The sequence below is a fragment of the Bombina bombina genome, chromosome 8, assembly GCF_027579735.1.
Source record: "Bombina bombina isolate aBomBom1 chromosome 8, aBomBom1.pri, whole genome shotgun sequence".
In the NCBI taxonomy this organism is placed as follows: Eukaryota; Metazoa; Chordata; class Amphibia; order Anura; family Bombinatoridae; genus Bombina; species Bombina bombina.
In genome coordinates this window covers 248,942,916-248,960,609 of record NC_069506.1, presented here as the reverse complement: position 1 = coordinate 248,960,609, position 17,694 = coordinate 248,942,916, and the positions used below count along the sequence as shown (strand labels likewise).

The 17,694-nt window shown below is 39.2% G+C and overlaps 1 protein-coding gene across 1 annotated transcript in view; it reads right to left on the bottom strand.

Moving 5' to 3' along the window:
• The window catches only part of LOC128638163 (sialoadhesin), a 140,269-nt gene that overhangs the window by 107,602 nt on the left and 14,973 nt on the right, over positions 1 to 17,694 (bottom strand). The window contains exon 3 of the mRNA XM_053690027.1: positions 16,594 to 16,884. Within this exon, the coding sequence (XP_053546002.1) occupies positions 16,594 to 16,884 (291 nt within the window). The remainder of the gene's footprint in view (positions 1 to 16,593; positions 16,885 to 17,694) is intronic.

Sequence of the window (17,694 nt, the reverse complement as noted above, 5' to 3'; positions counted from 1 at the left end):
GAAAACTTTTAATAAGCGTTATATATATTCACACATATGTATTTATATGTATGTATATGTATTTATATGTATTTACACACACATGAACACATAAATACGTATGTACACATATATAGGGGCCTATCTATCAAGCTCCGTACGGAGCTTGAGGGCCCGTGTTTCTAGCAAGCTTTCAGGCTCGCCAGAAACACCAGTTACGAAGCAGCGGTTTAAAGACCGCTGCTCCATAACCCTGTCCGCCTGCTCTGATGAGGCGGACAGGAATCGCCGCAATTAAACGCGATCGAGTATGATCGGGATGATTGACACCCCCCTGCGAGTCTGCAGGGGGCGGAGTTGCACCAGCAGCTCTTGTGAGCTGCTGGTGCAATGCTGAATACGGAGAGCATATTGCTCTCCGCATTTAGTGATGTCTGTCATACCTGATCCGCACTGCTCCCTCCATTCAGAAGCCGGTCAGGATCTCCGGTAGCGCGAATCCTGCGCCTATGTAAGTGACTCTATTGCTACCTATCACTGCTCAAGTATAGGTGTTACTTACTGTTCTCCTGGGTGTTATTGTATGTGGGACTGTTATATTGTTGCTGACCCCTGCTTGTCTGACCACTCTGCCTGTTTACCCCTTAACTACTGGGTTAATATACTGCTGCTGAACTCTGCTTGTCTGACCACTCTGCCTGTTTACCCCTTAACTGCCGGATTGATATACTGCTGCTGAATTCTGCTTATCTGACCACTCTGCCTGTTTACCCCTTAACTGCTGGATTTATATACTGCTGATGAACTCTGCTTATCTGACCACTCTGCCTGTTTACCCCTTAATTGTTGGATTGATTTACTGCTGCTGAACTCTGCTTGTCTGACCATTCTGCCTGTTTATCCCTTAACTTCTAGATTGATATACTGCTGTCGAACATTGCGTGCCTGACCATTCTAGTGGTTTACCTCTGGACTGCATTGCTGTTGCCAAACCCTGCCTGCCTGACCGTTCTAGTGGTTTACCTCTGGACTGCCTTGCTGTTGCCGAACCCTGCCTGCCTGACCTTTCTGGTGGTTTACCCCTGAACTGTTTTTCTCTGATTTCCTGCCTGTTGCCGCTAAGGACTATCCTGTCTGTGGTGAGTGCCACTTACCTCATCTTGCGAACTTTCTCTGCTCTGGAATATTCCCTAGCATTCCAGCTCGATGCTGGGATAACAAGACGACTTGCCGAGTTTGGTCTGATAATGGAATATCCCACAAGCATTACATTATACTTGGGCCATGGAGCCAGATGAGGTAGCAAGAGCGGTTTATCTTCAGGGAAAAATGTTGGGAACCCATAACACACAGTTGCAGAGTGTGGATTCCAAACTAGAGGCTATAACCGCTCAACTCTCTGCACTAGTTGCAGCAAGGAATACCACTCCTGTTGTTGTACCGCCAGTCTATGCTCCTAGTACTGCGGCTCCTTCCCCTGCTTCTTGAAGCATTCCCCCGGATACCATTGTCTGACAAATATGAAGGTACTACTGATTGTAGGAGTTTTCTTAACCAGTGCAGGCTGCACTTCTGTAACGATCCTCGCACCTTTCAGTCTCTCCAATCAAGGGTCATCTTTATGGTTTCCTTTCCTAGCCTGGGTCTCTCCCCTTTTGGAAAAGAACGCTCCACTCTTGCATGATGCTGATGCTTTCATTTCTGCATTATCTTCTGTGTTTGGGACTTCTTGCTGAACTTCTGCTGCAGAATTTTCTCTCCTGGATCTCTGCCAGGGCAATAGAACTGGCACAACTCGCCTTTGAGTTTCACACCTTGGCACTTGAAACCACTTAGGATGGCATTGCTCTCAAGGCAGCCTTTAGGAGGGGTCTGGATGAACGCATTAAAGATGAACTCACTTATCATGATATTCCTTCTTCTTTGGATGACTTTATAACACTTTGTATCAGTCTGGACTCTCGCTTCCAGGAGAGACAAGCTGAGAGAGACAGAACTCGGAGGGTCCTTCCCTCCCATCCTTCTATTCATTTGGTTTCTGCAGTATCATTTACCCCTTCAACAGCTCCAGTTACCTCAGTAGAGGAACCCATGGATCTTTCCTCCTTCAAACCTTCAGAGTCAGAAAGACAGAGAAGAAGGAGATTGAGACTATGCATTTATTGTGGATCTAACACACACCAACTAAAGAACTGTGAAATTCGGTCGGGAAAAGCCAATTTCTTATGGGTAAATGCTGGGATACCTCTAAGCATGATCACTGCTAAATCTACTCACTCCTCTCGTATTCTGGTACCTGTTACCCTTACCTTCCTTCAGAATACTGTCCACACTCAAGCCTTCATTGATTCAGGGGCAGCTGGAAACTTTCTGGATCACCGTTTTTTGATTCAAGCTGGCTTGCCTCTTCTGCAGAAAAGACATTGTCTCAAAATAACTACTCTAGATGGCACCCCCCTTGGTTCAGGGTTGATCCATTTTGAGTCAGCATCCCCTGACCCTGACTATGGGAGTCCTTCATACCGAACAGCTGCAGTTTGAGGTCATTCATTCCCCAGCACAGCCTGCCATCCTTGGTCTTCCTTGGCTTCATATACACAATCCACAGTTTGACTGGGCTGAAGGACTACTGACCTCCTGGGTACCTCCTGTTTCCACTCCTGCCTTGCTAAAGTAACTCCTCTGCTCCACATCCCCATAGCCAGTATACAGGCTCCTCCAAATCTTCCCTCAGTATATGCAGACTTCGCAGATGTGTTTGAGAAAAATGCAGACAATGTACTGCCACTTCTCCGTTCTTATGACTGCAAAATTGACCTCTTTCCCGGAGCCTCACTTCCTAAAGGGAGGACTTATCCTCTCTACAAAGCTGAAACCAAATCTATAGAGGAGTATATCAAAGAGAACCTAGATAAAGCTTTCATTCGCCCTTCCTCCTCTCCTGCTGGGACGATGTCTTGCGAGACCTCCTCAATCACACTGTCATTTGTCTACCTGTAATTAGCACGAGTCCTGAAAGACAAAAAAGAGATGCGCCCTTGGTGCAGCAAGTTCTAAATGGATAGAACCAAAAACAGCATAAACAATTCAATACTCACAAAGGAGATTGCACATCCAGTGCAATAGTAAGCGAGCCGAAGCTTCAGAGCTGTTCGGCTGACTCCCCAGTGTCTACCTGGATGACATCCTTATTTTCTCTTCCACTCTGGAGGAGCATCATAAGCATGTGAGACAGGTACTTCTCAGAGACAATTCTTTTGTAGCCAAACTAGAAAAATGTGAGTTTGACCAAGTTCAGATCCAGTTCCTTGGTTATGTCATCTCGAAAGAAGGTTTTGCCATGGATCCTGCTAAATTCACCACAGTTTTAGAATGGCCTCAACCTACTTCATTAAAGGAATTACAGAGATTCTTGGGGTTATCGAATTATTACTGCAAGTTTATAAATAACTTTTCTCAAACAGTCGCTCCTCTCACGGAATTGACAAAATGGAACAAAGACTGTAAACATTGGCCCCCTGAGGCAATATATGCCATCACTCGTCTAAAAAAAGGCATTTTGTTCTGCTCCTGTGCTCCGCCATCCTGAACCTGACCTACAGTTCACTTTAGAGGTTGATGCCTCCGAGATAGGGGCTGGAGCAGTTCTAACCCAAAGGGATTCTTTAACCTTGTTAACCCTGTAGCCTTTTTTTTTATTTTTTTGTACCTCTGAACCTGCAAACTCCTGTGCTGTCCTGGGATCATGATAGTAAACTCTCAGGACATCCTGGTTTGACAAGGACTTTTAAGCGTCTTTCCCAACACATATGGTGGCCTACTATGACGTCTGATGCTCAGGATTATATGAAAACCTGAACAACTTGTGCTGCCAACAAAACTCCCCAATCCTTGCCTCCCGGCTTGCTCCAACCATTGGCTATTCCCAAACAACCATGAACACACATAACAATGGATTTAATTGTGGACCTTCCTCCTTCTGACCACCAGACAGTTATCTGGGTTGTGGTGGATCGCTTTTCCAGACTGGCTCATTTTGTACCCCTAATCAAACTGCCTTCTGCCCAAGAATTATTGTCTCTTTTTCTCTTGCATGTGGTACGACTTCATGGCATTCGTGCGAATATTGTTTCCGACAGAGGTCCACAGTTCATCTCTACCTTTTGGAGAGCCTTTTGTAAGTTGATTGGAACCACTGTTTCCTTGTCTTCTGGCTACCATCCTCAGACCAATGGACTAACTGACGCCTAGATTTTGAGTTTTTTCGGTAAAAACCTGCGGGGCTAACGCTCCTTTTTTTTCCAGCGCTCCCTTTAAACAACTCTGGTATTACGAGTTTTCTAAATGGCTGCGTTAGCCTCAGAAAAGTGAGCGTTGAGCCAAATTTAGCTCCACTTCTACCCTCAATACCAGCATTGCTTACGGTCGCGGTAAGCTGGAAAAACGTGCTCGTGCACGATTTCCCCATAGGATACAATGGGGCTGAGCTGGCTGAAAAAAAACGTAACACCTGCAAAAAAGCAGCGTTCAGCTCCTAACGCAGCCCCATTGTTTCCTATGGGGAAACACTTTCTAAGTCTACACCTAACACCCTAACATGAACCCCAAGTCTAAACACCCCTAACCTTACACTTATTAACCCCTAAACTGCCGCCCCCGACATCACTGTAATCAGCCAATCAGATTGAAGTTCAATCCCATTGGCTGATTGGATCAGCCAATAGAATGCGAGGTGAATTCTATTGGCTGATCCAATCAGCCAATCGGATTGAACTTCAATCCGATTGGCTGATTACATCAGCCAATCTGATTTTTCTGACCTTAATTCCGATTGGCTAATAGAATCCTATCAGCCAATCGGAATTCGAGGGACGCCATCTTGGATGACATCATTTAAAGGAACCTTAATTCGTCGTTAGTCGTCGGGAAGAAGAGGATGCTCCGCGTCGGATGTCTTGAAGATGGACCCGCTCCACGCCGGATGGATGAAGATAGAAGATGCCGCTTGGATGAAAACTTCTGCTGGATGGAGGACCTCTTCTGCCCCGATCAAATGAAGACTTCTGCCGCTCCGGGTGTCCTATTCTGGCTCATCGGTGCCCGGCTGGGTGAACACGGCTCAAGGTAGGGTGATCTTCTATGGGGTAGTGTTAGGTTTTTTTAAGGGGGGATCGGGTGGGTTTTAGAGTAGGGGTGTGTGGGTGGTGGGTTGTAATGTTGGGGGGTCTTGTATTTTATTTTACAGGTAAAAGAGCTGATTACTTTGGGGCAATGCCCTGCAAAAAGCCCTTTTAAGCCCTTTTGTAATTTAGTATAGGGTAGGGAATTTTATTATTTTGGGGGGCTTTTTTATTTTATTAAGGGGCTTAGATTAGGTGTAATTAGATTAAAATTCTTGTAATTTTTTTTATTTTATGTAATTTAGTGTTTGTTTTTTTGGTAATATAGTTTAGTTTATTTAATTGTATTTTAGTTTAGTTCATTGTAGGTAATTTATTTAATTAATTTATTGATAGTGTAGTGTTAGGTGTATTTGTAACTTAGGTTAGGATTTATTTTACAGGTAATTTTGTAATTATTTTAACTAGGTAGCTATTAAATAGTTATTAACTATTTAATAGCTATTGTACCTAGTTAAAATAAATACAAAGTTGCCTGTAAAATAAATATAAATCCTAAAATAGCTACAATGTAACTAATAGTTATATTGTAGCTATAATAGGGTTTATTTTATAGGTAAGTATTTATTTTTAAATAGGAATAATTTATTTAATTATAGTATATTTATTTAGATTTATTTAAATTATATTTAACTTAGGGGGGGTGTTAGGGTTAGACTTAGGTTTAGGGGTTAATAACTTTATTATAGTAGTGGCAACGTTGGGGGCGTCAGATTAGGGGTTAATAATTGTAGGCCGTGAAAAAAGATTTTGTAAGGGCGCTAATAGCTGAAGATACTTGTGTGAAAATATTTACATATCTGTGATAAATATCCGTGATAAATGTCTAATGGTTAGGTACTGAATAAATCAAAAAAGCTTCTGTCAAAAATAGGGTAATTTATTTGATAACAATAGTTTTTTTAAAATTTAAAATTTAGAGACGTCTCTAGCACAATTTGGTCAAACATAAAAGTAGTACTCATTAGTACTTCATGAGAAATATTAGTTTACTGCTTATTAATATTTTTTGTCGGTCACAGGAAGGAGATCTATTGGTGTGTGACTGAGCAATTTACTAAAATCTCTCATGAATTATTCAGAGTTCATAAGATTACAAATTGACATCTGTTTAAAACAACAATTTAAAATAACACATAACAGCTTGATAAACTTTTAGTGTGTAAGATGGAGCTTGAAATAGGGCTGTGCATAAAAAGGAGAATTGTATAAAATTATGTCTCTATACCGGATTAGGTCAATCCTTTGGCTGTATTTGTATCACAGCGTGCTTTCAGAGATAATTATCGTGTCTATATATGTGAACCAAAAAGAATGTCCAGTAATCATATACTGATATTAGCCTTAAATTGCAGTTTGTAACTCCCATACAAATTGTACCTTATTGTGTGCGTGAGCAACAACAGGGTATCCTGTGCGTCCTGCGGCTCAGTTTTTCTGGCAGTATCCTCGTGTTGTTGGCGTCTGACGTCACACCCGATGTATGGGGGCTCAACTTGCGCCTGCCAATCACTGCTTGGCGGATCGTTAGTGTACAATGTTTCTTCTTGTATCCAATATTTTGTACTTCTCAGGTACCGGTCAGTAGAGATGTATATATTGGAGATGAATTCACCTGCACTTAGTGCTATTTGCACGCAGGTTCCGATAACACTTGTCTTAGGTATCTTATAGTGAAGATTAACCCGGGTTGGTTCAATCGGCTCAAAGAATAGTGGAGTCAGGTATACAGTCTTTTACTTCTACGCGTTTCACTCCCTCCAGGAGCTTTATCAAGAATGATTTGGACTGTTTAACTCCTCTCTTTAATAGATGTATCCTGTTTCCCATTGGTTCATCGTAAACCCATAGTTAAGGTGGTATGGTTTGTTTTAGTGCACCAGCCTCTTTATACATTGCTCCATTGTATTGCTTCTAGAGATTAACATCAAGCTTAGCATAAATTTGACCAAACGTATTAAAAATTTAAAAAATATAAACAATACTAATAGGTGTAGGAGTGCGGAAAATACATTTGTTGGGAAATGAATTATTGTGTTAGGGTAAATGAAGGTTATATTTCTCTAATCAAGAAGAAATGGTGAGATATCGAGCTCTGAATTTAGGCCTTTAGGGAATAGCATATCAAATTTAAAGATATACTCTGCTTCTTTTAGGAGCAATTTCTTCTGTATGTCCCCACCTCTCCAATGTTTTTCTACTTTGTATATGCCCCAGTATGACAAATCTTTTGTATTACCCTTATGTATAGTTTTAAAGTGTTTATAGAGGTGCGTATCATCTGTTTCATTCTCTATATTATTAAGATGTTCCCTGATTCTATCTCTCAGAGTTCTCTTAGTTTCTCCAAAATAAAAAAGATTGCAAGTGCATTTTAGGACATAAATGATACCTTTATGTGAGCATCTTATAAGTTCTTTAATTAGTATGATATTGTCAGGACCTCCTATCTGAATTTTATTGGATTTATTACTGTGTCTGCATGGAAAAAAACCTGTTAGCTTCTGTCCATGAAGATCTTTTTGTATTAGTTTTTTGTTTTTGGATTTTCTTAATTCACTGGGTGCAAGGGCTGATTTTAGGTTACTTGCTTTTTTAAAGACAAAGCTGGGGTTATCTGTTACTTTTTCTCCCAGGATATTATCCTCCTTAATGAGGTGCCAGTGCCTTTTTATAATTTTTTTCACCATATTATGGTCAGTGTGGTAATCAGTTATAAAAGGAATTTTTATTCTATTTTCGTCTGTATTTGTTTTTTCTTTGTATACTAGTAGTGATTCCCTATTAGTATTTTTTGCCCTTTCTAATGCTTTTTTGGTATGTGTTGTGTTGTAACCTCTTGAGTTGAATCTTTCAATTAATGTTCCAGCCTGGTCCTCAAAATCTGTCATCCTAGAACAGTTTTTTCGTACTCTGAGACACTGCCCTATTGGTATATTGTCTTTCCAGGCGTCCAGATGACAACTTTTGGCATGCAGATAATTATTACAGTCGACTTTTTTAAAATGTGTTTTAGTCTCTATCTTATTACCCAGTGCCATAATTTCCAAATCCAAAAATGTAATTGACTCTTTACTTTGGTTATGTGTGAAATGCAGACCAAAATTATTTTGGTTCATTTTTTCAAACATTTTAATTAGATCAGTTTCTGGCCCTTTCCAAATTATTATAAGATCATCAATATATCTTTTATAGAGTACAAGGTTTGCACCATAGCCACCGGATCCGAAGAAACTTTCTTCCCAAAGACCCATAAAAAGATTGGCGTAGCTAGGTGCAAACCTTGTACCCATTGCTGTTCCTTCTATTTGGAGATAGAACTTATTATTAAAGGAGAAATAATTGTTCTCTAGGATAAATTTGATGCTCATCAGAATAAATTCCTTATGTATTTCTGGCATATCTGTGTCTTTTGTTAGATAGTGTTTGATTGCCTCCAATCCCTTTTTGTGGTCTATCACTGTGTACAGTGACGTTATGTCACAGGTGGCCAGATACATATCATCTTCCCACTGGAAAGTATTTAGAATGTTAAAGGGCTACTAAACCCAAAATCTTTCTTTCATGATTCAGATAGAGAATAGAAATTTAAACAACATTACAATTTACTTCTATTATTTATTTTGCTTAATTTTTTAGATATCCTTAGTTGAAGAAAAAGCAATGCACATGGTGAGCCAATCACACGAGGCTTCTATGTGCAGCAACCAATCAGCAGCTGCTGAGCATATCTAGATATGCTTTTCAGCAAAGAATATCAAGATAATAAAACAAATTAGATAATATAAGTAAATTAGAAAGATGTTTAAAATTGCATTCTCTTTCTAAATCATGAAAGAAAAAATGTGGGTGTCATGTCCCTTTAAGTACTTGAGTTGAGTCCCTCAAATAGGAACTTAAATTTGTTACATATTTTTATAGATATCCATCCACATATCTTGAGAGATTGGAGGAAATGGAGTCAATCCCTGATATGATGGGCCTACCAGGGGGATCGATTAAGCTCTTGTGAATTTTTGGTAGAAAGTAAAAGATCGGTATTCTTGGATTTTGAGGAGTAAGATATTGATATTCTTTTTCATTTAATACACCTGATCTTTTACCTTCTACCAACAATTTATTTAATATTTGTGTATATTTATTTGCAGGATTAAGATCCAGTTTTTTATATGTTGTGGTATTGTCTAAGAGTCTATGGGCTTCAATAAGATATTTTGTAGTGTCCATCACGACTATACCGCCGCCCTTATCTGCAGATTTTATAGTTAACTCTTTATTATTCTGTAGTTTATTAATAATAGCTTTTTCCTTCAGGCTTAAGTTGAACTGTTTTGGTTGTGGGGGATTACATCTTTTAATGTCTTTGAGCACTAGTTTTTCAAAAGTATCTAGATAGTTCCCTTTTGACTGTATAGGGTTAAATTTAAATGAAAAAGAATATCAATATCTTACTCCTCAAAATCCAAGAATACCGATCTTTTACTTTCTACCAAAAATTCACAAGAGCTTAATCGATCCCCCTGGTAGGCCCATCATATCAGGGATTGACTCCATTTCCTCCAATCTCTCAAGATATGTGGATGGATATCTACAAAAACGTCACTGTACACAGTGATAGACCACAAAAAGGGATTGGAGGCAATCAAACACTATCTAACAAAAGACACAGATATGCCAGAAATACATAAGGAATTTATTCTGATGAGCATCAAATTTATCCTAGAGAACAATTATTTCTCCTTTAATAATAAGTTCTATCTCCAAATAGAAGGAACAGCAATGGGTACAAGGTTTGCACCTAGCTACGCCAATCTTTTTATGGGTCTTTGGGAAGAAAGTTTCTTCGGATCCGGTGGCTATGGTGCAAACCTTGTACTCTATAAAAGATATATTGATGACCTTATAATAATTTGGAAAGGGCCAGAAACTGATCTAATTAAAATGTTTGAAAAAATGAACCAAAATAATTTTGGTCTGCATTTCACACATAACCAAAGTAAAGAGTCAATTACATTTTTGGATTTGGAAATTATGGCACTGGGTAATAAGATAGAGACTAAAACACATTTTAAAAAAGTCGACTGTAATAATTATCTGCATGCCAAAAGTTGTCATCTGGACGCCTGGAAAGACAATATACCAATAGGGCAGTGTCTCAGAGTACGAAAAAACTGTTCTAGGATGACAGATTTTGAGGACCAGGCTGGAACATTAATTGAAAGATTCAACTCAAGAGGTTACAACACAACACATACCAAAAAAGCATTAGAAAGGGCAAAAAATACTAATAGGGAATCACTACTAGTATACAAAGAAAAAACAAATACAGACGAAAAATAGAATAAAAATTCCTTTTATAACTGATTACCACACTGACCATAATATGGTGAAAAAAATTATAAAAAGGCACTGGCACCTCATTAAGGAGGATAATATCCTGGGAGAAAAAGTAACAGATAACCCCAGCTTTGTCTTTAAAAAAGCAAGTAACCTAAAATCAGCCCTTGCACCCAGTGAATTAAGAAAATCCAAAAACAAAAAACTAATACAAAAAGATCTTCATGGACAGAAGCTAACAGTTTTTTTTCCATGCAGACACAGTAATAAATCCAATAAAATTCAGATAGGAGGTCCTGACAATATCATACTAATTAAAGAACTTATAAGATGCTCACATAAAGGTATCATTTATGTCCTAAAATGCACTTGCAATCTTTTTTATTTTGGAGAAACTAAGAGAACTCTGAGAGATAGAATCAGGGAACATCTTAATAATATAGAGAATGAAACAGATGATACGCACCTCTATAAACACTTTAAAACTATACATAAGGGTAATACAAAAGATTTGTCATACTGGGGCATATACAAAGTAGAAAAACATTGGAGAGGTGGGGACATACAGAAGAAATTGCTCCTAAAAGAAGCAGAGTATATCTTTAAATTTGATACGCTATTCCCTAAAGGCCTAAATTCAGAGCTCGATATCTCATCATTTCTTCTTGATTAGAGAAATATAACCTTCATTTACCCTAACACAATAATTCATTTCCCAACAAATGTATTTTCCGCACTCCTACACCTATTAGTATTGTTTATATTTTTTCAATTTTTAATACGTTTGGTCAATTTTTAATATCCAAATATGTTTGGTCAAATTTATGCTAAGCTTGATGTTAATCTCTAGAAGCAATACAATGGAGCAATGTATAAAGAGGCTGGTGCACTAAAACAAACCATACCACCTTAACTATGGGTTTACGATGAACCAATGGGAAACAGGATACATCTATTAAAGAGAGGAGTTAAACAGTCCAAATCATTCTTGATAAAGCTCCTGGAGGGAGTGAAACGCGTAGAAGTAAAAGACTGTATACCTGACTCCACTATTCTTTGAGCCGATTGAACCAACCCGGGTTGATCTTCACTATAAGATACCAAAGACAAGTGTTATCGGAACCTGCGTGCAAATAGCACTAAGTGCAGGTGAATTCATCTCCAATATATACATCTCTACTGACCGGTACCTGAGAAGTACAAAATATTGGATACAAGAAGAAACATTGTACACTAACGATCCGCCAAGCAGTGATTGGCAGGCGCAAGTCGAGCCCCCATACATCGGGTGTGACGTCAGACGCCAACAACACGAGGATACTGCCAGAAGAACTGAGCCGCAGGACGCACAGGATACCCTGTTGTTGCTCACGCACACGATAAGGTACAATTTGTATGGGAGTTACAAACTGCAATTTAAGGCTAATATCAGTATATGATTACTGGACATTCTTTTGGTTCACATATATGGACACGATAATTATCTCTGAAAGCACGCTGTGATACAAATACAGCCAAAGGATTGACCTAATCCGGTATAGAGACATAATTTTATACAATTCTCCTTTTTATGCACAGCCCTATTTCAAGCTCCATCTTACACACTAAAAGTTTATCAAGCTGTTATGTGTTATTTTAAATTGTTGTTTTAAACAGATGTCAATTTGTAATCTTATGAACTCTGAATAATTCATGAGAGATTTTAGTAAATTGCTCAGTCACACACCAATAGATCTCCTTCCTGTGACCGACAAAAAATATTAATAAGCAGTAAACTAATATTTCTCATGAAGTACTAATGAGTACTACTTTTATGTTTGACCAAATTGTGCTAGAGACGTCTCTAAATTTTAAATTTTAAAAAAACTATTGTTATCAAATAAATTACCCTATTTTTGACAGAAGCTTTTTTGATTTATTCAGTACCTAACCATTAGACATTTATCACGGATATTTATCACAGATATGTAAATATTTTCACACAAGTATCTTCAGCTATTAGCGCCCTTACAAAATCTTTTTTCACGGCTTACCATTTTTTAGATTGAAGGATCTAAAACACTGTAAGAGGTTTGATACTTTATTTAAACCAGCGCACTATTTCCCCACACCTTTCACATCACGTTAATAATTGTAGGTAGGTGTCGGCGATGTTAGGGAGGTCAGATTAGGGGTTAATAAAATGTATTATAATGTTTGCGAGGCGGGAGTGCGGCAGTTTAGGGGTTAATACATGTATTATAGTGGCGGCGATGTCCGGTCGGCAGATTAGGGGTTAATAAGTGTAGTTAGGTGGCGGCGACGTTGGGGGGGCAGATTAGGGGTTAATAAATATAATATAGGTGTCGGCGATGTTAGGGCAGCAGATTAGGGGTTCATAGGTATAATGTAGGTGGCGGCGATGTCCGGTCGGCAGATTAGGGGTTAATAAGTGTAGGTAGGTGGCGGCGACATTGGGGGGGCAGATTAGGGGTTAATAAATATAATATAGGTGTCGTCAATGTTAGGGACAGCAGATTAGGGGTTCATAGGTATAATGTAGGTGGCGGCGATGTCCGGTCGGCAGATTAGGGGTTAAGTAATTTTATTATAGGGTTTGCGATGTGGGGGGGGGCCTCGGTTTAGGGGTTAATAGGTAGTTTATGGGTGTTAGTGTACTTTTTAGCACTGTAGTTAAGAGCTTTATGTTCCCGCATTAGCCCATAAAACTCTTAACTACTGACTTTTTTATGCGGTAGGAGTCTTGGAGGTAGAGGCTGTACCGCTCATTTCTTCCAAGACTCGTAATACCAGCATTAGGCAAATCCTATTAAAAAGATAGGATACGCAATTGACGTAAGGGGATTTGCGGTAGCCTTGAGTCGCGGAAAAAAGTAAGCGGTACACCTGTACCTGCCTGACTCGTAATACTAGCGGGCGTTAAAAAGCAGCGTTAGGACCCCTTAACGCTGCTTTTTAAGGCTAACATAGAACTCAAAATCTAGGCATGAGAAAGTAAACCAGGATCTTGAAGCGTACCTTAGAGCCTATGTTAACGCACTCCATACCACCTGGTCTGAGTTGTTACCCCTAGCTGAGCTGGCAAGAAACACTCATTGGCACACTTCTCTTCAATGTTCTCCATTTCAAGCCGTAGCAGGGTATCAACCTTGTGTCCTCCCTCTTTCTGCTCAGTCCATTGGGGTTCCTGCTGCAGACCAACACATTACTGAACTCACCACTCATTGGCAACGTATTCGCTCTCAGCTACGTTCAGCTGTCTCTAGATATAAAAAGTTTGCTGATCATCATAGAGCTTCTGTACATGCCATCGCAGTAGGTGAACATGTTTGGGTCTCTACTTGACATATTAGTCTACATCAAACCTGTCACAAATTGGGGCCTAGGTCTATCTGTCCTTACAAAGTCCTGAAAAGACTGTCTCCTGTTGCCTACAAAGTGGCTTTGCCAAAAACCCAGCACATACACCCAGTCTTTCACATCTCACTACTTAAGCCTTACATCAAGAATAGATATACCCGGCTCTGAGCTCCTCCTCCTCCGCTCCTGGTCCATGGTGACCCTGAATATGAGGTTGCTAAGATCCTGGACTCCAGATACAGGCACAGACAACTGCAGTATCTGGTAGATTGGAAAGGTTACTCTGTTCCTGATCATTCCTGGGTTCCTGCCCATGATGTGCATGCTCCATCTTTGGTCTCCAAATTCCATACTGCTCATCCTTTGAGGCTGATTCTGGTTCTATGTCGCGCTGTGCCACTCTAGCTGTTGCTAGGGATGCGGCACCTGCTGCTCGTTGACTAGGGGGGAGTCGGCTCCTGTCTGCGTGCGGTGGTGACGTCATCACTGCACGCTCCCTCCATTCAGAAGCCGGTCAGGATCTCCTGTGGCGCGAATCCTGTGCCTATGTAAGTGACTCTATTGCTACCTATCACTGCCCAATTATTGGGGTTAATTACTGTTCTCCTGGGTGTTAATGTATGTGGGACTGTTATATTGTTAATGACCCCTGCTTGTCTGACCACTCTGCCTGTTTACCCCATAACTGCTAGATTGATGTACTGCTGCTGAACTCTGCTTGTCTGACCACTCTGCCTGTTTACCCCTTAACTGCTGGATTTATATACTGCTGCCGAACCCTGCATGCCTGACCATTCTAGTGGTTTACCTCTGGACTGCCTTGCTGTTGCTGAACCCTGCCTGACCTTTCTAACACTAACCCCCGAAGATCCACTTACAGTTTTCAAAGACCCGACATCCATCTCAACAAAGTGGCAGAAGTCTTCATCCAACCGGGCAGAAGTCTTCATCCAGACGGCATCTTCTATCTTCATCCATCCCGCGCGGAGCAGCTCCATCTTCAAGACATCCGGCGCGGAGCATCCTCTTCTTCCGACGGCTGATTTCTTTGGGACAATGCCCCGCAAAAGACCCTTTTAAGGGCTATTGGTAGTTTAGTGTAGGCTATGGTTTTTTTTTTATTTTGGGGGGCTTTTTTATTTTGATAGGGCTAATAGATTAGGTGTTATTAGTTTAAATATTTGCTAATTTCTTTTTTATTTTGTGTAATTTAGTGTTGTTATTTTTTGTAATTTAGTTAATTGTATTTAATTAATGTAATTTATTTAATTGTAGTGTAAGGTTAGGTGTTAGTTTAAGACAGGTTAGGTTTGATTTTACAGGTAAGTTTGTATTTATTTTAACTATGTAGTTAGTAAATAGTTAATAACTATTTAGTAACTATTCTACCTAGTTAAAATAAATACAAACTTGCCTGTGAAATAAAAATAAAACCTAAGATATATACAATGTAACTGTTAGTTTTATTGTAGCTAGCTTAGGGTTTATTTTATAGGTAAGTATTTAGTTTTAAATAGGAATTATTTAGTTATTAATAGTAGGTTTTATTTAGATTTATTTTAATTACATTAAAGTTAGGGGTGTTAGGGTTAGACTTAGGGTTAGGTTTAGGGGTTAATAACTTTAGTATAGTGGCGTTGATTTAGTGGGCAGCAGATTAGGTGTTAATAACAGTAATGTAGGTTGTGGCGATGTTAGGGGCAGCAGATTAGGGGTTAATAATATTTAACTAGTGTTTGCGATGCGGGAGTACGGCAGTTTATGGGGTTAATATGTTTATTATAGTGGCGGTGATGTCCGGAGCGGCAGATTAGGGGTTAATAATTTTATTTTAGTGTTTGCGATGCGGGAGGGCCTCGGTTTAGGGGTTAATAGGTAGTTTATGGGTGTTAGTGTACTTTTTAGCACTTTAGTTATGAGTTTTATGTTACAGCTTTGTAACATAAAAGCCATAACTACTGACTTTCAGTTTATGGTACGGATCTTTTAGTTATGGGCTATACCGCTCACTTTTTGGCCGGACAGGCAAACTCGTAATACCGGCGCTATGGAAATCCCATTGAAAAAGGACTTTTTGAGAGCTGCGGTAGTTACGTTGCGTTACGGCCAAAAAAGTGTGCGGTACAAAAATACCTGCAAGACTCGTAATACCAGCGGTAGTGAAAAAGAGCCATAACGCTGCTTTTTCACTCATACCGCAAAACTCATAATCTAGCCATTAGAGTATTGCACGCATCATAACCTATTCCCCCATAGAAGTCAAAGGTGTAAAAAAAAGTGCAAATCTGATACCATATTCTCATGTGCGCTAACCCGACATGAAAATATTAATATTTCCCATTCCAATGTTCGTCATATAGAAATATATGTTCTATTTATTAATAAATACATATTATTAACATATGTATTTTTAATGTGGTTAGTGCAACTTTTTATTCAAGCGTAACAGCTAACCAGAGCTCTGAGTTCACGGTAATCATTCTAGCAAATATCGCTATTGCACTTACACATTTGCATTTACTTTCAACTTGTAATACAAGCAGAATCTAACTTGTGCGCATACAACCTTGAAAATCCAATATTGCTTGTGTTCAAACTATAATATTCCACTCGTAATCAAGCCCTTATGGGGTAACGTCAATAACCAAATAAACAGAGCAAAATGTAAAACTATTATTTATATTCGGTTTTCATTTTGTAAATTTTTAGCATGAATACGAATACTGAAATTACTTACTCAGAATATTTAAAGTGCATCCTTCATGACTTTGCTTTCCATTTTGAAATGTCACTGTGCATAGCAGTTGTGTTTTGTTATCTTGCAAGATAGGATTATATAAGATTTGTGAAACAGCTCTCCAATTCCCATCTTTAAGATCTTCATGGTGCTCATCAATGGATCCATTTTTGTTCCAGATAAAAGATGGAGGAGAGGAGGCACACGTATGTTGTACGGAGCATACTATGGTCACTGGAACTTCTTCAGTCAGAATACTGGGCACTGTTAGTAAGGGCTTATCTATCAATTCTGAAAGAAAAAACACCAACATTTTCTAAATAATCAGTTCAGTTAAATATAAAAAAAGTAAATATAAAATAAATATTAATTTTGACTTCCCAGATCCATAACTTCCCAACATAGGACTTGATTACAAGTGGTCACACACCACTGCACACGTTAACTTTCAACTCGTAATACACGTGCTATTTCCATCACACGTATTACGAGTTGAAAGTAAACACGTTCGCTTGAGTGCAATTGAGTTTAAAGGGATAGTCAAAATTAAACTTATGGTTCAGATAGATAGAGCAAGCAATTTTAAGCAACTTTCTAATTTACTCCTTTTATAAATTTTTCTTTGTTCTCTTGGTACTTTATTTTAAAAAGCAAGAATGTAAGCTTAGGAGGTGGCCTATTTTTGGTTACCCAATAAGCAAGTGTTACCCAGGTGCTGAATTAGAAATGGCAATGCAACTGAATTTACAGCTCTTCAACTTAGGTGACACTTTAACTGAAAGGCAACAAGATCTACAGCTCTTCAACTTGAGCTGCATTTAATGGAAGTCAACCACATATAATGCTCCTCAGTTTAAGCAACATTTTAAAAACCTGATGCACTGCTTCTCAACTGATGTACTGTTCCTCCACTGATGTACTGCTCCTCAACTGATGTACTGTTCCTCCACTGATGTACTTCTCCTAAACTGATGAACTGTTCCTCCACTGAAGTACTTCTCTGTAACTGATGTACTGTTCCTCCACTAATGTACTTCTCCTAAACTGATGAACTGTTCCTCCACTGAAGTACTTCTCTGTAACTGATGTACTGTTCCTCAA